Source organism: Octodon degus, unplaced genomic scaffold (assembly GCF_000260255.1).
Source record: "Octodon degus isolate 3935 unplaced genomic scaffold, OctDeg1.0 scaffold00045, whole genome shotgun sequence".
NCBI classification, from domain to species: domain Eukaryota; kingdom Metazoa; phylum Chordata; class Mammalia; order Rodentia; family Octodontidae; genus Octodon; species Octodon degus.
In genome coordinates, this window is record NW_004524621.1 from 5,435,729 (window position 1) to 5,458,415 (window position 22,687).

Consider the following 22,687-nt stretch of genomic DNA (forward strand, 5'->3'; position numbering starts at 1 on the left):
TTGAGTCAAAACTGTGGGAAATCTCCTAAGGATGACACTGCTGTGAAACTTCCTTACATACAAATCCTACATGAGCTCCAGCCAACCCTGAACTTCTTCTGCCTCTCAGGCCTCCTCTTGTGATTGCATTAATTCATACAAGTTAATCTAGGCAAATCTTTAGAGTGTAAAACACCTGTACATTCAAAAGTACAGTAGGAGGCCTACAAGACTTGAGAAATTATGACTATGTACAGAGGTAAAATCAGTTAACCAAAAACAAATGACCTGCACTGATGACCTTTCAGCAGATGCTTTGTTGGAGAGCGTTACTATTTAGACTGGAAGAATGCTCAGCCTCCTCTTGGACATATGGATAGCTCATAATAAGACAAGACAAGAAAAATTAAGGAATGAAGAGTCCTGCAAAAGATGAGGTGATTATTTGCCAATGATAGGATGGTCTGCCTGGAAATCCAAGAGAATCTACTAGAAAGTAATCATGTACAGCCAGATATGGTAATGCCTGACTGTAATCCCATAACTCTGGAAGGACCCCAAGTTCAAGGCCAGCCTGAACAATGTAGCAACTTCATGAGATCTTGTTTCAAAATAAAAAAAGGAGCTGGTGAGAGAGCTCAGTGCAAAGTCCTTGGGCTCACTCCCCAATAGGGGGGCAGGGGAAAGATGATAAGGTGAATGGATAGATAGATGATAGATAGATAGATAGATAGATAGATAGATAGATAGATAGATAGATAGATAGATAGATAAATAGATAGATAGATAGATGTGTAGATGATAGATATTCCAGTAAGATTATAGAGCTAAATATACAAAAAGCAGTTTTCTTAGGTATAGCAAACCCAACTAAAGAACACTTGCGTAAATAAGAGGACAGCAAACAGTACAAAATATCTAGAAGTAGAGCAAAATGAAATGTTCAAGATCAATGTGAAATTACTCTACGACTTTATAAAAATCATAAAATGCTGAAAAGGCAGTAACATAAAGACATCAGTTCTTCCCCGTGTGCCACTGCTCATCCAGAAAGCTGGTGTGGCTCTGCTTGCCTACGGTGTTCCTTTTATTTTCTTCTTGGGTATTTTGGATGTTCTGTTCCTGGATGTCTGTGGCACCTGAATAACTCTCTCTTCTTAGCTAGTGCCAGTAGGATCCTGTTTACCACAATCAAATGACTACCGTGACCAAAACTACCCCTCGTTCTCTCCCAGACCCATCTGTAGAGTCTTGAATCTGCTTCTACATCCTCCTGATTTTCTCTCCAAATGGGCTTTCTAAGCTTCTTGCAAACAATGATGGCAATAGTTATTATTATAACAACAGCAGGAGTAGTAGCAGTAGTAATAAATAAAAATATTTAAAAGTGAGTATGTTTTTCCTTGAATATATATACCTTGCTTGTGTTATCCTACTGTGCAGCCATCGTGCCACATCCATGCACATAGGAGGACTCTGGGAAGAACCACTTAAGTAAAATTTAAAATGACTAAGCAGGTTGGCACAAAAGGAAATGCACTAGGGACTCTTCAAGTTGCCAAGCCCCTGTGTCTGCCCTGAAGGACTCCCTTCTTCTTCACAGGGGTGAATGCTACAACCTTGGGAGAGAGAGGGCCTCTGGGGCCATGGGTCACAAGCCATCACTTCTGCTGGCCTCTGTGGCTTTGGCTCAACTTACCCAATTACCACTAGAGTTCAAGCCCTCAGGTCCACTTGGGAAGTGAACATTTCAGTTCATCCCTGTGGCTCAAAAGCAATCATTCATGCTCCGGAGAAAGGCATAGTTGGATCTTCCAGGCCCTCTCCAAACCTCAGCCCCACCCCAGCCCACCTCGTCCTCTGGCCCGCATCAAGGTGAAGACCTCCCAGGCCCTTGGGGTCATTGGAGAGCAGCTGCTCCACTAGCACGTGCTGCTCAGGTTGGGGTGGGTGTCGTGCCTAGAACTGGGGCAGCTTCCCAGGGAGTCTGAGGCCAGGATGTCCCATGCTGGCTGCCAGGCTCTGAACACATCCAGTAGGGAGAGGCCCCCACTTCCTTTAGGTGGAATTTTCTGAGGATGAGAGAATAGTGGGGATGGCGGGAGGACAAGTATGGGGGAGGTTGTCTTCAGAATGCAGTGAAAATGGCTCCCAGTTTATGCTAGTAGCAGTTGGGGACATCTTAAGCCATTGCACCTCAGAACCATCTCTGGAAGCTGTTCTCTTCCAGGCGACACCCCAGCCTGAGCTGTCCTTGCTGCTCATTGGGGCTGACCCAATCCTATTAGTGCTCTGCTGTGGAACTTGATCCAAGGAGTTCAAGCATGTCGTCATCTCTAACACAGCAGAAAAGCACTAGGCCGGAGCATTTCTGACACAGCACAGTGAGTCTGTATTCCCAGGGAGTTTATGACAGAGGACCTCTCCAGTGTACCAATCTTGCTCAACCTGTGTACTGGTGACCATCATGTGGACCCCAAACAGAACAGCTTTGCCTGCATCCAAGCGCTGTGCACATCACACCCACACACCCGCACACGCAGTGCACACACAGGACACCTTTCTCTTCCTCCTGCCATTCTTCACATTCTGGCCTGAGGCTTGGTTACAGAGCCAACGAAGGGACGAATCATGAGTGGCTACAGCACACTTCCTGTGGAGCCTTCGGGATGTTGGAGATGCCAGTGACTACTACGTCAAGCTTCCTGCAGCAGAGCTTGAATGACAACTGCAAGTCCCAATGGGGCTGGGACTCCTCCACCTACTACCCAAGGCAGTTGCATCCACAGTGGATGGGCTCCTGACTCTGTGAGCCTCAGACCATTTCAACACAGACTGGGCTCTGAGGAGCATGGGAAATAATTTATCTCTGAGGCTCAAAGGGCGAGACAGGGTAGGAGAGAAGCCAGACAGCTGCTCCAAATGATAGCTGTAATGACTGACCCAAGTGGGTAGCAGATAGAAGAGGAGCGCTGGAAGGTTTGGGAGCGTCAGGGGACAGCATCCTGGCCTCTGGAGCCACCCAGGTGCAGAGGGCTGCAGGTGGGCATGAGGGTTACCCCTGGAGATCTGAACACATCTGGGTCATGTTCCAAACACAGGTGCAACACCCTGCCTGATTTTTGTTCCACTGAATGAGTCATAATCCCCCAGTGACACTTCTAAGGCTTTGGCACCTGGCATACAGGGCTGTATTCCTGTCACAAGAAGAAAATATACTTCCACTGCCCTGGCCGGGAAGCGCTCTCCGCATTCAAGGGGAGGCTGACGGCACATTGCTTATGCTCAGCACGGAAGTGCCTAACTGTAGGTGCTGTGTTCCCCCTCTCACTCCTGAGAGGAAAATAGACATCTGGCTTGCAGTCACCTCAACCCCCCCCACCAGGGAACTTCCTGGATTCATATAAAAAGAGAGTCAAAGGCGACACTGGAATCACTCGTCTTAACTCCCTTTTATTACAACATCAAGGAAAGTCGTTGTGGGGTGGGGGGGGTGGTCATGGAGACAAACACAGAGATTAAGCTACTCACAGCTTCACTGCCTACCCCACCTAGGAGGGCGTAAATAGTGCGGGTTCTGGACATGCATCGTGGGCTTGCAGTGTGTGTGTGCGTGGTGTGAGGGTGACTTCTCTCTATGGTTTTGTTCTTTTAATTTCTCAACGGGTGACAGCTGGACTTGGTGTCTCCAGGTGAACCAGGAAGGGAATCCCCTTGCTAGGACTGAGAGCCAGCTTTCTTCTTCTGGAACTTCCTGAACTGAGACTGGATCGCCACCGCCGCGCGCTCTGTCTCTGGGGCATCCATGTCAATGTCAAACTCCTCCTGGACTTTCTTCTGCCCATCTGCAGTGAGAGAAACGTGAATGTAAGGCAATCAACAGGCAGAGAAAAAACAGTGACAGGTAAGCAGAGCGGTGGCCCACGATGGGGACACATGTTTGGGTGCTCAAGCTCCAACCCAGGACAATACCAGACTATCTGGACAGTGCAGAACCTGCTGTCTTCCATGCCTAGGGAGAGAAGGGTGGACACTGAAAAGTAAGGACACAGTGTCAACGCTTCCTGTATTTTCCACACGTGACTGTTTTATGTTGCTTTGCAGTGCTGGACATTGAACCTGGGACCTTTGCACTGAGCTCTCACCTCAGCCCCTTTTTTATTTTTTATTTTGAGACAGGATCCAAGTCACTAAATTGCATTGTCAGAGGTCAAACTTGGGATCTTCCTGCTTCAGCCTCCCAGAGTGCTGAGATTACAGGTGTGCCCCACTACTCCAGCTCTACCTGATTTTATGTTCCTACTAGCCATGCTCTACCCATACTTTTTGACCTATTAGTCCCTTATGTCAGATTGATTTTAGTCTCAGAGTGTATGTCCCTCCCCTTCTTCCAACTATCTGTGCTTTAGGTGAATTTCTCTGAGTATCTCTGAATGAGGCCCTTTTCTATTCAGCCATGTTGTCCTCTCTCTATCTGTGTTTTTTAAAATATTCCCTATGCTGTTCCTTTTGCCTGGCTACTGGCAGAGACATAATTTAAATATGAGCTCCAGGCACTGAGCCAGGGTTAGCCGATACCACAGGTTGGTCCCCTGAGCCTCTGCACACTCCTGAGGCCAAGGAGAATTTTCCTATTGGATTTAGGGTAAGGGGTTTGTTTGTTTGTTTGTTTGTTTGTTTTGTGGTACCAGGGATCAAACTCAGGACCTTGAGCTTGTCAGGCAGGCAATCATCACTGAGCTACCTCCCTGGCCTAGGGCAAGGGTTTTATCAACCTCAGGACCAACGACTCCATCTGACCTTCACAGTAAGGCCGAACATTCACAAACTGCAACCCTCTAGTCCAGCAAGGTAGGATCAGCAATGTGTCTGCTGAGGCAGGAGGATCTAACCCATTCTTGCTGTAGTGACCACTGGAAAAGGGATCTAAGCAAGAAAGAAGAGAAGCTGTTGGCTGAAGGTCCCTTTGCACAGTGCACTGACTGGGCAATTTTCTGCAGAGTAATAGGAACAAATAAATAAAATCCTCCAGACTGACCAGCAAAGTGTCTAAAGCTCCTCTAAGCCAGTGAACATCAGAATCCCTACAGGCTCCTTCCTTTTGCCCTGTTTTCCTAATGTGAACATCTGGGCCCTGGCATGGACTCAGAGCCTCCACATCCCTATCCCACATGGCCTGAGGGGAAAGGTGACCCTAAGCTAAAGGCTGAAGTCCTTTCCAGAGACCCAGCCCGTCCAAGCTCTGGGGTTAGTTGGAGCGAGATCTGAGGACAAGGCCATCTCTCTGGGTCCAGGATGAAGAGCCTCTGACCACCAGCAAGCGAGCACATACATCCTAAGGTGAACAGACAGCCCAGCCGTCCCCAGGTGGCCTGCACTCATCACAGCTCCCTGACAGCCCTCACAACGTGGGAGTAAGGCAAAGCCAAACTCTTCTGCTTGCTCTGTGCTTCCCTTCCCTCCCTCTCTTTCCTCTCCTGTTCTCTGTGACAGAGAAAGAGAAAGAGAGAGAATAGATGGATGATAGGTGTAGATTAGTTACATGATAGATGATAAAGATGTATGTCCATATACATGCTGATCTAGGCAGGGAGAGCTAATGGATACAGTGATGGGTAGACCAATGTGTAAGAGGATAAAATAGATAATAGACTCTTGGTTAGATAGGTAGATAGATGATAGATAGATAGATAGATAGATAGATAGATAGATAGATAGATGATAAATAGATAAATAGACTTACAGATACATGATAAACTGACAAACAGGCAGGCAGATAAGCACAAGAGGTCTGTGTTAGCTGGTGCTCACTTCAGCAGCAGGCTATGGGGTGTCTTCCTCCCAGACCCTCCCGCAGCTCTGGTCTTCCTCAAGACAAACCAGGTTCCCCTCAACCTTGCCTTCGTCTGGGTGGGCAACACTGGCCCCTACCTTTCCAGCCATGTTAAGCTGATGAGTTTTTAGCCTTAACCAGATAACTCTTTCCTTCCCTCCCAGATTTTCTGCCAGTAGCTGTGGAAGCAAGGGTTTTGAATGCATGCTGGCAGGGGATTCTTTGGGGACTGTCCTGTGCCATCCAGGACAACTCACATGATAACACAGGACAGGACAGTTGTCCCCTACTATATGGGGTAGCCACTCACATTATGGTCCACATTTCAAGGAATGTTGGGGGAAAAGACAGCCAGAAGGAGTAGGAGTGACTGTGATGCCAGTGGAGACTTAGGAAGACCCAGTCAAAAGATAAGGAATGCAAAAGAATAGACACTTCTCGGAGTGCAAGTAGCCAATAAATACAGGAAAAAATGTTCAACATTGCTGGCCATTAGCAAGGCCTACACTGAGCTTCCATCCAACCCAGAAAGCATGGCCAGCACCAAAAAAAAACAGAGAACAACAAAAGTTGCTGAGGCTTTGGGGAATAGAACGCTGCTGCACTGCTGGTGGGAATGTGCACTTGTTCAACCACCATGGAAATCATATGGAGAGTCCTCAAAAACCTTAAAACCAGAAATTCCATCAACCCAGATACTCCTCTTCTAGGTATTTTCCTGAAAAAGTTAGACATCATATTGCAGTGACCCATGCACACCCATGTTTGTAACAGCAAAATCTTAAAAGTGCCTACGTGTCCATCAGCAGATGGATGGATAAAAACACCTGGCATTACCTGCAGTGGGGTACTGCTCCCCCATCAAGAAGGGTGAACTGCAGTCATTTGTAGGAAAACAGATGCATCTTGAGACCATCGTGTTAAGTGAAATGCATCAGATACACAAGCTTAAATATCACATTGTCACTCTTATATGAGAAAACCAAAGTATAAGCAGCATAGAGCAAACCAAGAGGATAGGAAATAGAGAGACAGATCTTTTGCATACAGGAAGGGAAGCAAGAAACGGAGAGAAGTGGGCACAGGAAAGGAACATTCAAAGAATTAAGATGTACCAACTCTCTACAAAGAATATAATCATTATGCACTGGAAAAAAATGTACTAATAAAACAATTTAAATGCTTAATGAATGCTACCCTGTCAACTTGGGCCAGGAAGGTACAATTTGTGAAATACAAATTACATTGGCTTTGAGATTAATGAGCTTAAATCTTTCATCCCAGCAGAATGTGCAGCTCTGCTGCACCTACAGCACTAGGAATCCTCATTGTTTGTAGGAGGTTACAGTCCCAAATCCTTCTGCCCTCGAGGATGGGGACAGCAAAAGCAAAAACTGCACTGCAATTCAGGAAAACAAGAGGTTTCTCTTAGGCATACATATTGTTGCCACTTGAAGGCTTTGAAGGTCCTACTTCACCTTCTCCAGTTTATGAAAGTGATAGCAAAGCCAGCCATATTATTTTCTGAGAAATGACAAATGCAGGTGCAGAAAATTATATATATTTAGGAAACACACAATGAGACAGTAAGGCTAGGCCCTAAACCTCAATTTGATAATGATACCTGAAACTAATACCTTCAGCCAAAAGTGACGTATTGATCTTCCCTTGCTTGAAAAATATCAGTGTTTAAAAAAGCAACCAGGGATATTTGGGGAATCTTTGCCTTCTGCTTGGTCTGGAGAGTCCCACATGCCCTGGAGGAGGTCTGCACTCCCACAGGCACTGAACAGACCAGGGACATGGGAAGAGAGGACAGATGCATTGCTAGCCGAGAAGTGACAGCTCCTCAAGTTCCGTGGCACAGGGATAGGCAAAAACAGCCTAAGGGCCTGGGGCTGCCAGGAAAGCACAGCTCAGCTCTGGACACCTAAGCCTCACCAGGGAGGCTGGAGGAGAGGAAACGAAGGTCCTAGCCTGCCCCTACCCCAGGCCAGGAGCTTGCTGAGGGGCCTCTTGAGTGTCCCCAGCAATGGTGACAAGGATACAAGATGCAAGTGAGAGCCACAAGAAGTGTCATCTGGGTCTTTCTGTTGCAGAAGCCTGGAAAGAGGGCTCAGCAGGTTGGCAGGGAGGCTGAAGAGCCCTTGGGGCTCCTTCCTTGCATAAGGAGCCTCGCACCTGTGCCTTCACCATGCCATCGCTACACATCCTCTGAAGCTGTCCCTTCCTCCTGGGTGGTCCTGTTTTCCAGCCCCCCAAAGTGTGAGCTACATTCCTCACCTGATTCCCACAGCCTTCACTGGGCCTGGCATAAAGGAGGTGTCTGATTAATCACCTCTGATTGCTGGTGACTCTGTTAATTGTGACAGGCAGCTGTCGAGTCCTCACTTCTAGCTGGTGGGCTAAGATGAACGAGTTACCCTCTGCAGTCAACCAGCTCTGGCCGGTGTGGCATCAGGACACATCACTGTGTCACTGAGTAGAGGGAAAGGAGCACAGGCATCCAGGGAAGATATGCACCTGGGGACCAGACCAGGGGCCTCTGAGAGGCACTTACAGACCTGGGTGCTAGGAGGGGTTGTGAACTCCTGCAGGTTGCAGTAGTGATTGCCCCCACTTCTGGCTGAGGAGCAAAGGAAGTGCAGCCCTGTGTCAGTGTCCTTGAGGGGTAGCCCCTCCAGGCCTTTGGACCCTCCCCATTCCAGCAAGCCTGCCCAAAACATTCAGGATTGCCTCATTTGCTGTGTGACCTTGGGAAAGTTTCTTAGGTTTTCTAGTTCTCAGTTTGCTACATAGGAAATGGGGAAGGGAAGTCATTCTCCAAAAGCCTGCTCTACCCAACTCCAGATCAACATTTCATCAAAAGTGCAGTCCTAGAGGGTGGGAGCGGCACAATCAGGAGAAGGAGGCAAGGACAGTAAAGAGGGTTGCTTACACAGGGTGGCAGGTGGCTCTTCCAAGGCCGGCTGCCCAGAGAGGCACAGTTAAGCCACATCCAGGAAAGGGCCCTCCCTGCCATCTATGTGGCCCGTGGCTCACAAATGGGGTGAACTGACACTGGGATAAGGCAGCAGGTACTAGGATAAGGCAGCAGTCCATGAGGCCTGCCCCAATGTTCCATGCAAATGTCGTTGTCACCATGGTCTACAGTGCCACCATTTCCTGTGTCTGTTGACTCTCAGAAAGGCTTCTGAGGGCCCTAGTCTATACAGGACCTGGGAGAAGGCTGACATTTTTATCTTGGGTTCTGCTGCCTGCACAGGAGCACCTGGGGCCACCTGATTCCTGGGGTGTTTTCATGGCAGGCTGGGTGCTCAATACTTCACCCAGACTCTCTGCAAACTGTCCCCACCTGCATGTCTGTTATCACTGGCATCTGTCTGGGGCTCGTGCACAGCTGCGTCCTTCCCTGTGTAGACATGCAAACAATCTGAAACAAGCCACAGAAGCGACCAGGAGGATGTGAATTTTAATCATGACATTTAGTGGGAAAGGTAGCAACTCGAGAGGCGGCGGGCAAGTTCTGGACCATTAGCTCCACAATGCCCCGTGTGCCCAGCTGCGCCAGGACCCCACAGGCCCTATGCACTCCACCTACTAGGAAGTCCATTGCCTGGAAGACCTCGTGTCACAGGAAGCAAAGACCAAAATCTACCAGGCTGCATGCACCACCATACTCGGCTGGCAATTGCTTTTAGAATACAAAAAATTCTGAGAACTGACATCCAAATACAGAGATTTTTCAAAAAATTAAAAGAAGAAGATGCTAAACATTTTATAATAGCACCCAAAGCTACTATAAAACAAGAGCAATAGGTGGAAATGAAGATGTTGGATACAATTCTGGAAACCCCCAGTCACCCTGGGAGGACAGCCAGCAGGACAGGACCAGCACAACTCAGAAACAAGTAAATCTACTCAGCTAGACAGCTTACATCAAGCACTACATTAATGTCCATGTTGCACTATATTATCTGTCGATCTGTTATCTACCTTACATCTCATACTTCGTGTGCCCTCTCTGTCTCTCCATACCCACATACACCCAAAAACAGAAAATTTGCAAAGTGGTCTGATGCCACTTCATCAAGCCACCAGGACCAGTCCCCTCACTCCGGCCCCAGAATAACATAGATATGATGTTCCCAGAGGGCCAGACCATCTGGTGATTCAGTTCTGCACTGTCATAGGTACTGTGCTCCTCTCCTGAAATAATGCCTCATGCCTTTTCTCTTACCAACAGAGACAGTGAGTGTTCTCTGCTCCTGGGCTAGATTATGTGTAGGTAGCCCTCTTGGAAGATGCATTTACAATCAGAAGCTCCCCACTTTCCTCTTTATTGAGCATGAAATAGATTCTTCCTCACATACTTAAGTGCATTATCTTTCACAGATCATTGGATGGGCAAATGTTAAATAGAGAATCATAAATGTAAAAAGTAAGGAAGTACCAACAGTTGAGGACTATCCCAAATGAATATTACAAGTCTCCAAGAGTGTCATAAAAATCCCCTGGATGGAATAATGGTTTACTATTTCAAAATTAGCTCCTATGATTTATCCCAGTGGATAGAATCTGGTGTGAGAGCAGCGGTTCTGGGATCGGAGCACAGTCCACAGTAGACACTCCCCAAGCACCAGTGCCATCTGCTTGGGCTGCCCTTGTACCCCAGACGCAGTCCCAGAGCCTGAAAGTCTGGCAGCCACCTTCTCACTGTGCCTTCAACGAAACCACACACACACACTGGGCCTCTCTGTGCATCTTCATTTCCTCTGAAAAGGCCACCAGCCCTACTGGGCTAGGATGCCCCCTGGGGGCCTCACCTAGCATGCAAGTTGTGGCCCCCTGACCCAGTTGCATTCTGCAGTACACAATGTTAGGACTTCAAAACTGTACATTAGAGAGTGGGCCCAATTCAGCCACAAAAGCACAGGGTCTGACTTTCAGGCCTTCTGGATGTAAAAGTAGCTTTGTGTTCCTGATGTGGTTTTATTCTGTACACATTTATGAAAACTATAGGACATATTCAATGTCCCCATTTACAAAGGCCCAAGGACCCTTGATCACCTCATGGATGTTGGCCAGGGCTGATGTGGAGTTCAGGTCCTGTTCCAAGTCCACGGTTATTCTGCAGTATCACACTGCTTTCATCTTAGATGGAAGCCGAGGTGACTGACTCACTTCCGTATCGGCCAGAAGGCTACCAAGGAAGAATCGTGTCTTCAATGGCCCAATTTTAAATACATAAAGTGCTTGGTCAACTTGCTAGACACACTTGTTTATCAGGTGGTCAGCAGAATTCATATCAAATTAGAAAATGGTCCAAAATGTTTCCAATGGGCTGTCACAGTCTGGGGTGGGGGGGCTGAGGACAGCAAGGACACTCTCACCTCCCCCATATCCAGAGGAAAATAAAGTAGAAAGGTAAATGTATTTAAAAGTCATAGAATTTCAGAGCCTCCACAAAGGAGAGCTAATCCGAAGAGTGTGCCAGGCCGCAGGTTGGGCCAGAGCCAGGGGAGGCTGGTGCCCAGAACAAGATCAAAGCCGTCCCCAGAGGAGGGGAGGGAGGGGACTGCGAGGACCCTTCTGGCCTAGAAACAACGCATTTTGAAAGGTTTTCTTCATCCGTACATTCACAATCTAGATGGCAGACTTCAAGTAATTGACATAAATTCCTTAGAAATTAACAGACGTGAAAAGTCATCCCAGAGCATGACGAAGCTGTTCCCCAACACTGTGATGGCCCAAGACAGGATAAAGAGGTGAAAAGGAGGCCCAATGCAAAACTATGCCAGGGGTGGGTGTATTACACGGTACAGTGGCAAGGCACGTACTCAGTGTGCACCGGCCCTAGAGCCAGTCACCCGCACCAAAGACAGAACAGGGAGGGTGCGCCAACTCAACCCCTCAGCTGAGAAGAGCAGAGTCCCCCGGATACTTGTTTCCAAGTCTGTGGGGGTGCAAGATCACTGTCTAGAAATACAGGCTTTTTTATTCTAACAAACACCCCACACCACACACACACACACACACACACACACACACACACACACACAGAGGGGGCAAAGGGCCCATTTACGTATTTATACCTCACTATAGTTTAACATTTATTTGATAGAAACAAATTACCTCCTAAGGACTAATCCTGCAGATCAGAAATTTGTACATAAGCAGTAAATTGGGATATAATTGTCCTGAGTAGGAGTTTTCCTTCATTAGGAGTCACAGCACATACAGTACTATAAAAGGACCTAAATTTTAGCACTCTGTAAAGAAATAACAGTCATTTAACTTAAGCATGCCTTGCTAATGGGGCACTTGGATGCCGTGGTTTGAAGAATGTCCCTCCTTCAAAGTATAATATTAACTTTGGAAGAATTAATATCTGTCAATTGCATTGCCCTTGATATAATTAAGTTAATGGACACAGAGTCCTTGGGGGGCACCGTGAGCCGGGGGGGGTCACACTTCTGTCACACCATGGCCACCTGCTGTCCAAGGAGTCAGTGTGCAAAGGACCCCAGCCCCTGAACTTGGGCAGCCAAAGCCAAGGAAAGATAGGAACAGCATGCAAGGGCTGGATCTTCGTCCCTTCCCCCCAACATGGAGCAAGATGTACCCAGAGAACAACACATCTAGGGCTAGGAAAAGGTCAGTGCCTTCCAAAAAAGAATAATAAAAATAAATTTGTACACCCAGGGACATAAAAATGCTGGCACAGAGCACCATATTTTTTGAAATGTCTATTTAAAAAAAAAAAAAAAAGACAATATGTTCTTTAAAAAGCTGGAAATGGCATGCAGAGGGCCGCGGTGTCCTCCTGCCCAGGGCTCCCAGTGACTCCCCTGAGGGCTCAGCACCGTCCTACGTGCCTGTGGCTGCCTCTGTCTTTATTGTGCAGGGGTTGCTGGTGCGGAGAATTGCAATTTTCCAGGTCTGTGCAGAGAGGCAGAGATTAATGAGTAAGGTCAGGGATTAGCAGCGCCGAGCAAGGGACTTTCTGCATCTATTATGTTCTCCAAATCAAATAAAAACACGATTCCCATTTCTTCAAGCTCTCTATTTACTGGGTTAGCACCTTCTTTGGTAAGCATTTCCCAGGAGCACAAGTCTCTGCTGTCCTAAAATAGAGGTGTTTTGAGGCCTAGACCATGCGGACCGGATTCCACTGGGTGCAAGGCCTAATTTGGGCAGCTGAGATCCTCGCCTGTCTGCACGGGCTCCTTCCTACTTCCCCATGTCCCTGGCTCCCAGGAGCTGCATCCTGGCTGCTGTAAGGGGACCGTCCAGCTGTGTGCTCAAAAAATCAAACAAGAGCAGATCTCTAGAATGGAGAAGGAAGAAGGATCCTGATCAGATCAGACCTCCCTCTAATTCATTAAGGAAGGAGAGTGAAAATCATTGAAAAGACGTATGTTTTTCCAAAAATTCTTTCTAACCTTGTTAGTTTGCTGGGGATTGAAAAAAAAAAAAAATGTGCTCCATAACACATCTCCTACACAACAGGTAAGCATTTCCTCATGGTCCAGGAGGTACTTCAAGATCCGAGGGTGAGGAGCAGGGTCTCCTGAGCCCATTTTCCCTGGCATCCCACTAGGGTCCCTCTGTGTGTGTCTGTATCCCAATCACTCTTCCCTTCAGTACTGGCGATCGGACCCATGGCCTTTACACTGAACTCCATCCTTAGCAACTCACCCCCAGGATTTTGGGTTGAGGGATTGAGACAGGGACTAAGTTGCCCAAACTGGGCCAAAATTTGTGCTCTCCCTGTCTCAGCCTCCCAGAGTTCTAGGGTTACCCAATGAGCTCCACTACATCCCACTCTAATCTCTTTGTAAGGATACTAGGACTCACCCTCATTTTATCTTCATTATTTCTTTAAAGTACTTCTAGATTTGATCTCTAGACACAGTTACATTCTGGGTGTGTGGGGGGTGTTCAACACAGGAACTCAGGAGCACAACTCTGCTCATGACACTAGCTGTTAAAGCACATAACCATCACAGCAGTGCAAAGATGAGCAGTGAGGCATGATAAGATACAGCGTGACAGGGACAAGTCTTGACTATAGCTTCAGGGTCCTGTCCATCCCTGCCATTGCCACAGAGATGAATGGATGCTAGGCTCACTTGCTTTCTCCAGATGTTTTGAAGGGACAGAGCTTGCACATGCCTGGAGAGGTGTAGACAGAAGTCAGAGGGCAACTTCCTACTGAGTCTGTGCAGGCTGGCTTCCCCACACCCACCCCTAGGCCTTCCTTCTACCCCAGAGGAAGAAGAGCTGGAGGAATTCATTCCCAGCTGTCCCAGGAGCAGATTCTGCTACACACATGGGATCCAACCAGGCAGTAACACTGCCAGGATCAGGGAAGGTTCAAGTCAGCCTTGAATGGTGGCCAACCCAGGAAGATGTCACCTCTGCTGGCATCAGGGCAGAGATGGATGGGGTTATATCCTGCTCACTGCCGACTGCCCTGAACCCCACGGCAGGACACATTCTGCAGGAAGTGCCCACCACAATCCAGCCCAGCTTTCCCCAGAAGCTGGGATGAGAGGAGAATGTGACCCAAGACCAGTACAGGAGGGTCCTCTGCACTCAGAGGTTGGATTGCCACCTCCTGTGCACCTGCATAGAGGACATTTTCCTGCTTCGTGCAGGAAAGCAAAGAAGGGAAATGGCTTCAGGGCTGGGGATGGCAGCCCAGATGTCTCCAGCTCCTTCCTGGACTCAGTAGCTGGTTGCCCCAACAGCAAACCACAGAAAAACGTCATGATTTTCTCTCCTTCACCATCTGACAAAGAAATGCTTCCAGCTGAGTGGGAAGAAAGACGCAAGAGACTTGCAGCACTCCAGACAGCCGTCCATGCAAGACAGCTGGGGACCACATGTTCACAGAACTCCAAAGGCAGAAACATGCCATGGCTGAGCCTCTTCACTGCCTCTCTGTCTCTCTTTCTTCTTCATTATCAAAGCCCAGCTTTGGAACTCAGCGCATGTTCTCCTAGAGAAATTTCCAGGCTCCCTACTGTCAGCTACAGCTAGCACACTACTCAGGTCTAGTCTATGTAAAGTGAACAGAAAAAAAGAAACCAAGAAAAGATGGCCACTTCTGCCCCTCTTCGCTTCTGTGCCTCAATCCTGTCTGCAGGCTGGAAACCCAGGGGCAGCGGTTGGCACCCAGGCAGCCATGATGGACCGTAAGTTGGAAGTCTTCTGTTGACAACAGGAACATGGTAACATAAATGCTTGATCATCCTTGAAACTATGTTGGCTGCCCTCAACTAGCCTCCTTTTAGATGAAAGAGAAGTAAGCATTTCCTTTACTTAAGTTGTTGTCTCTGTGGGCTTTCAGCTTCTTGTAGGTGAACATTCCACTTGAAGCCGATAACAGAAATGTAAATGCGTGTCGCCATGCATTGTGCGTGTGCACTCCTGTGTTGACGATGCACATTTTTTGCTGGGTACATCAGTCCCCTGCCTGACATGGTGGCCATCTCCTCACAACAGGATGACTTTCTGCACTTGTCTCTTACAAATACTTCCTCTGACCCTTCCAAACCATAACTCCTGGCTTCTGGCAGCTTCTGGCTTCCGGCTTCCAGCTTTCTGTAACCTTTTCGCCTCAAGGAACAGCAGTGCCTCAGGCCAAACCTTTCCTTTTCCAGTCGGTGATGTAAGTGGCTTTTTCAGTGGGTGAACAGACAAAAACAGGCCCAAGCTGGGTTTCAACCACACCCTTGTACTCCATCTCCATCTCTATTAGTCCTTCCTTTCCTAGCTTTTGAATAATCAAGTTTTCCCTCCTTTGGCATGACCTGATTTTCCCAAGGGTCTGCCGTCTTCTCAGTGGGCTCCCTGCCTCCCAGTGCTCACTTTCCCTCAGCTACTAAGCCTCCAAATGCCAGCCTCAAAAGAGAGATCTCTGATTATTTTCACTGCTACAAAGAATTTCACAAAATCCCCGAGGATTCCACAGGAAAAAGAGTCAAACACAACCTTAACAATAGGTGACAGTCAGCATCCTCCTTAGTACAAGAGGCTGGCCTGAGCCTGCTGATTATCGCCTAACTGCCCGCACTCTAGAATTCTGAGGAGAAGCTGACTTGTGGGAGGCAAGGTAGGAGAGGCAAGGGGCTCACACACCAGAACTCAGTGCCTGAGGAAGAGAAGGGCTGGCTGAGAAGCAGTCACCAAGCCTCCTCAAGACAGGGAACAGCAGCAGAATGCATGGAAAATCATCCCTGCTGGCAGAGAAGGGTGGAAGCTGTCTTCAGTATTAGGATCATCATCACACACACACACACACACACACACACACACACACACCTACCTCTGTGGTCGCCTGACTAGAAGGCTGCCCGTGCAGTGCAAGGCACGGGGCCTCATCCCTGGCTGACAGCTAAGTGGCCAGTGCCCTATCTCAGAGGACACATTCCCACCCTGGCCCTTCAACCCAAGTGTTCAGCTGTGTGTTTGCAAGGATTACCATCCCGCCTGGGGACTAGATACCAATGCAGGTGCTGGTTGTGTATGGGATTGAATTTGGGGTCTAAGTCTCTGGCTGGTGTCTCATAAAGGCATCTTGAGGCAAAATCAGAATCAAGTCCATACCGCATCCATCAGAGCTGAGCTGATCCCTGTGCTGCTTGGCCCTACCCCCACCTACAGCCCTGTCTAGCCCTGTGTCCTGTGCTCTGTGCTGGTCTCTGCCTTCCTTTCATGTGTCAAGAAAAGAGGGACAGCAATCAACGTCACCACCTAGATCTCTGGCTTCTCGTATTTCAAAGGCCTTCTGACCCTGGATGTGGTCAAGTACTCAGGTGAGGACACCAGGGGTACGGACAGCTTTGACAGAAGCCAGTATACTGAGCTCCACAACTGTCCCTGTGACAGTTAAGCACCACACTCCCTGGTGGACCTCCAGCCTCATCCCTCCATCCTCCTCCCTTTCCTTGGCTGAGAACAGTGACCTCTTAGCTCTATTTGCTTAGATAAACCGGCCCATTCTTAAGCACACAAAGCAGACATTCTCTGCTTGTCATAAATTACTTTCTAGAGCTGGGTCACCTAGAGCTTTATGGGTAAGATGGGCTCGATTATTACAGAATAGTATAAAACTGAATTCCCAGGAAGAAAAAAAGGCAGGTACTATCCTGAATTAGCTGAACCACATAGAGTATGCAGGCCTCAGAAAGATTAATGTTCGCAGTTAGATTTAGCTCTAAGCCACGCAAAATGCTCTGACAACCAGACCTAAGGAGAAATAGAATAAGCACTTTCCCAGCACCAAAAAGAATCTTGAATTTCCAGGGGTTTTTTTTTTTCCACACTGGCTAAGATAGACAAATTCCTGGGGACAGCTCCGATGCAGACTGGTTTCCTGACCTTTGACGTGGGCCTCTTTGATACCACCCTGGGTTGCACAGAAGCCTCCTCATCCAAAAGTTCACTGACTAAATAGAAAGAGAGGTCTCTTTCAAGAATTAAAAGACAGAAACAAATTTCCAGTGACTCTAGTTGATACTGTTTTGAAACAGTTATTTAAAAACTCATCATTTTCCAAAGGACCAACATTAAACTATCCCTAGAAGCATTCTAATTATTAGCAGAGGTGGTGGAAGCCTTTCAAAAATTTCAGCTGTGATAAAATATTCATTTTTGGCTGTGGGAGCTCAAAGGAGCATTAGCAGAAGTCAGCGGGGGAAGCCAATTTAGATGAAGGCTAGAAAAAAGTGCCCAACCCTAGTCTATAAGGGAATGGAAGCCACTCCCAGGAGTGGTCACTTCTGACCCCTGGCTGAAGTCATTTTAAGTGAAACTGAGGAAATATACAACAGGAAGTTGCATTTTGCCATCTGTGAATGACCAGGGTGACCTCACTGACTATTTCCAGCCCAGATATGTAATTGGCAAAATTTTCTAGTTCTGTTACACTCCGAGATATGTGAATAGAATGACCCTGAACATTATACCTGCATGTAGAGCACAATGTCTTGAGAGATCTAATCTTACTATTCCACAAATGAATCAGACTCATAATTTCAAAATTACAGCTCAGTTCCTCCACACATAACCATAATTAGGGCATCGATAGACTGAATTTATAGAAAAGGCAAGGGAGAATTTTTCAACAAGTAGCTGTGACTCAGTTCTCATTTGTCGAGGGGCTGGGGGAGGTACAATTTAGCATCCTCTGGTGTGTTTCTAGCAATGCCGGGGGCTGGGTGGCATCACTGTGGCTCCCAGTGTAAAACAGCTATAAAGTTCCCAAAGAAAACTGGAATTTCTGGGGCTGCAAAATTGCATTAACAATGTAATTACAGGTGTGCTTGCTGCTGCCTGGGCCAGGACCTGCCTCTGCCTCTGCAGCAAGAAACTGCTGCTGCCCACTCTTATGCCCACCGGAAGCCTTGCGAGGTGTGTGTTCCCAAGCAGCACCACCCAATTCGGATTCCACACACTGAGTCTCCTTCCCCCTCAGCTTCCTCCATGAGAAGACCATTGTGTTTCTCCTTTGAACTAACAGGCAACATTCTGTTGATATGTGCAAAAAGTAAAACAAAATGAAGACACCAAACAGTCTAGTGTCCTGGGGAAGGGACAGCTGGCTGCAAGGTCCTAAGGAAATAGAACTGGGGAGGACCCAAGAGACAACACGGCCCCACAGTGGAGGTGGCAGAAGCCAAAGAGGTGCAAAGGGTCACCTCAGGGGATGCAGGCGCACAAGGTGAAAGCCAGAATGGCAGGGCTGGAAGAGCCTTGGGTGTACCACGGAGGGAATTTAATAAGACTATTTTAAACATTACACTTCCCTTGAATGCCACCCCTGTCCCTGCTCTTCACTCAATAGCAGCCTATCAGCACATGGGTTCTAGAGGGCTCTCTGCTCCAAGGGGGGCCTGGAACCATGCGGAGCTGTGATTGGATCAAGAATCAGGCATTATTCTCCAGCCAGGCCTTGGAGCCAAGGGGTCCTGTGCTGGGATCCAGGGAATGGACAAGGCTGGAAGAGCTGCTGGAAACACCTAATCTAGCAGCTCTTCCAAGTGTTTGTGGTGAGGTGAGAACATGGTCTCAGTGAGCCCAAACATAACCCAAAAGTCAGGTGCTAAATATTTCTGTTTTCTTTGAAGTTCCTGCAAAACCATTACCAAGTTCAGTGCTCCCCGGGTGGAAGTGGCTTGGCACTCGTGTAGCCAGCAAACACCTCAACATCCCCAAGAAGCACCTCCAGGGTCAGCTCTGACGTCCCAGCTCATTTGCAAACACACTCAAGACACACTTTTTCGAGTGTGTGAATTTGTGAGAAACTGCACCTCGGTGAGCCCTCATCAGTTCCAGCTGCCGAACAGTTGGTGTTTATATTGAAACACTGAAGCTCTAAACCTAACCAAGGCTAGAGACAGAAAGAATAACGGTCTGACAACAATTTGCACAACAAGTGGAGGTGGGAAGTGCAAGCTGGATGTACAAAGGTGCATTCTCATGCAGTTGTGTTCTCATGAGCTGCTTGCAACAGGAGGACCTGGAATAAAAACCCTCGCTTGCACCAGCCCCTGGCCACTAGCAACTTCCCTGACACCTGGGACAACTGCTTTCTAGCCCACATGCCAGCACTCGGGAAGTGGAGGCAAGAGAACTGCAACAAGTTCAAGGCCAGCCTGAAATACATGGTGAGACCATATCTCACACAAAATAATAATAACAATAATAATAGAATAGATGAATTGCACAGTTCTATTTTTAATTATGTTCAGAGTCTGTGATGATAGAATGGGAGAAAGAGAATGTGCTTAAAAATATCAAAGAAGCTAGTTGCCAACTGCAGAAACAGCAGAACAAGCTACCACCGCATGTAACATGAATCCCTAGAAGGAGCGTGGCCCGAACAGTGATGAGCTATATCCCGGGGCTCCCGTGCCCACTGCCCATCTGCAGTTGTCCACTCAATACCGCTTTCAATGATCCAATCACAGCTCCACATGGTTCCAGGCCCCCCTTGGAGCAGAGAGCCCTCTAGAACCCATGTGCTGATAGGCTGCTATTGAGTGAAGAGCAGGGACAGGGGTGGCATTCAAGGGAAGTGTAATGTTTAAAACAGTCTTATTAAATTCCCTCCAACAACACACCAACAAGTTGGTCTTCTTGCTTATAGTGAGAACAAAGATACAACATGATGCAAAAGAGAAAGCAGCCTAAAACAGTAAACTGTAAAGAAAGGGCAATGCCCAGTCTGACAAAAAGTTTAGAAGATCTTGCCATGGAGAATGAGCAGAGCAACAAGCTGTAATTGGGGTAAAAATGACAATCACAATAAATACCTTCAAGCGAACACTGGAAAGAGTGACGCTGGTAACTTGCTACCTTTAAATGCTGGGACGCCATAGCCTCAGGCACTGAGATCGGCATTGCAGGGCACAGCCTTCATTTCTTCACCAAGAAAAAAGCAGAGAAGAGCAATCCATCCCATGTGTGGGGAAGGAGAGGGAGGAAACTAGAGGAAAAATGTGTCTCATGAAGAGGAGAGGGCAATTCCTCCTACTTTTTAGTGGCTGCTCTTTAGCCACTCAAAAGGCAGGTTTAACTTGAAGTTTAATTCAGAGGTTCAGAGACAAGGTCACCACCAGTGGTGGTGCAGACCTGTAATCCCAGCACTTGGGAAGCTAAAGCAGGAGGATCTCTATGAGCTCAAGGCCAGCCTAAGCTACATAGTGAGACCCTGTCGCAAACAAAACAAAGACAAGGTCACAAAGAGGGGCCTGGGAGAAGGCACACCAGCTCCTGGGTCCCTTTGGGCCAGTAGAGGTAAAGGAAGATATCTTTTCTCTGAAGCTCTGGCTGGGAAAGATCAGGGCTACCTCCTTTCCCAGCCTGCAGCCATGGGAAACATGACAGCTGTGGTTGTCACCCTAGCCTGTTCCCTGGACCAGGGCAGCTCCTGCTCCAAGCGCCTGACCTCTGGTTCTGACGCCACCCACAGTCAGTGGCTCTGGGGCTCCTCTGGGCTCCAGTTAGGGAGTCCTCCTCACACGTCCCCTTGGGCCACTCCTTTACTCTCTGAATGACACCTGAGGAGGGAGGGGCTTCTGCTGACTGTGCAGCAAGCCCCTTCACCCTCACGAGACAGCCTAATTGCTTGAGCAGTGTCAAAGACATCATTGTGCGAAAACAGGCCTGACAGTTTTCCTCCTCTAAATATATTAAGCCAGCCAGTGAGCCACACAGTTCACAAAAAAGATGGAGTGGCAGGGCTGCTTCTCGCTCCCTTTTGGCTACAACTCATCCAGAATCTGTAAACAGACGTCTTTCCTATTTTGCCCTCGTGAGCTGCAAATGCTTACAACATAATTGTCTCCTTTTGTTTTTTAGCTCTTTTTAAAAGTTTTTTTAAATTTCCAAGACAAGCTCTAATTTGCCCAACCTGGCTTGAACTTGCAGTCCTCCTGCCTTGGCCTCTTGACTAGCTCGGTTTCCAAGCATGCATACTGTGGCTCACTAAATGGCTTTGCTTTTAAGCAAGGAAGGATGGGCAAGGACAGCTGGAGGCTCACAGTGGCAGCTGAAGGCCGAGTGAAGGCCTCCTGAGCCTGGGGCTGGCCTGGCTGCGCCCCCACCCCCACCTCCCACCCTCAACTGCCCATTCTGGCCCTGGCCTGGCTGGGCTGGGCCAGGTGACCCTGAAGGGGCTCAGAAGGCAGAAAGAGAGCACTCTGGGTGTTTTTTCTCTTGCCTCCCTCTCTCCTGGGGGTGCCTGATAAATTATGGAATGTCTGGTTAAGTTTAATTTCAGATTTAGAAAAATTAGTCTAACTATATTCCCAACATTGCGTGAGATGTGTTTTTAAACTTTGTTTACCTAAAACTGACATCATACTGGGCTTACTCCACTTTTATTTGCTAAATCTAACAAACCTACACATCTGCACAGAATTCCAGGAAATAGGCGGCCTCATGCAGGACGTGGCAGGCTGTTCTTCCTGTCCCCTGAGATCTTGCCCTACTGAGGTCCTGGTGGCCCCTTATTCCATGGGGCCCTGGTTGCTCCCAACAGGCCCTGCCATGGTGACTAGATCCTGGATGCACAGTCCTTTCTGAACCCCGCAAGCCCTGCACAGCTCCTGTCATTCAGAGGAGGAGCCCGCACCATTGCTCCATGTGGCCAAGAGTCGGGAGGCAGCTTGAAGTCAACAAAGGAACAATACAAAGATAAATTGTAGATGACATGATACCTTACTTGGAAGACCCAAAAAACTCCACCAAGAAGCTACTAGAATTAATACACAAATTCAGTACCATAGCAGGATACAAAGTCAATACCCAAAAGTCAATAGAATTCCTCTACACAGACAACAAACACACTGAGAGGGAAATTATAGAAACAATACCTTTCACAATAACACCGAGGAAAATGAATACCTTGGAATTAATCTAACTAAAGAAGTCAAAGATCTTTTCATGGAAAATTACAGTACTCTTAAAAAAGAGATCCTAGAGGATTTCAGAAAGTGGAAAGATATTCCCTGCTCCTGTTTAGGAAGAACCAACACTGTGAAGATGGCCATACGCCCAAAATTGCTGTACAGATTTAATGCAATCCTTATCAAACTACCACCAACATACCTCACAGACATAGAGAAATTGTTCCTAAAATTTATTTGGAACCAGAAAAGACCAAGAATAGCAAAGGCAATTCTGGGCAATAAAGACAAGGCAAGAGGCATTACAATACCTGACTTGAAATTATACTACAAGGCTACTGTGATAAAATCAGCATGGTACTGGCAACAAAAAAAGACCTGATATCAGTGGAATAGATTAGAAGATGCTGAAGCCCCTACGAACACACTCAGCCACCTTATCTTTGACAAA

General features: G+C 47.6%; 1 protein-coding gene across 1 annotated transcript in view; it reads right to left on the reverse strand.

The window, feature by feature from the left end:
• Positions 1-3,416: 3,416 nt before the first annotated feature.
• The window catches only part of Pcp4 (Purkinje cell protein 4), a 65,285-nt gene continuing 46,014 nt past the window's right edge, over positions 3,417-22,687 (reverse strand). The window contains exon 4 of the mRNA XM_023715935.1: positions 3,417-3,824. Within this exon, the coding sequence (XP_023571703.1) occupies positions 3,697-3,824 (128 nt within the window). The 3' untranslated portion in view covers positions 3,417-3,696. The remainder of the gene's footprint in view (positions 3,825-22,687) is intronic.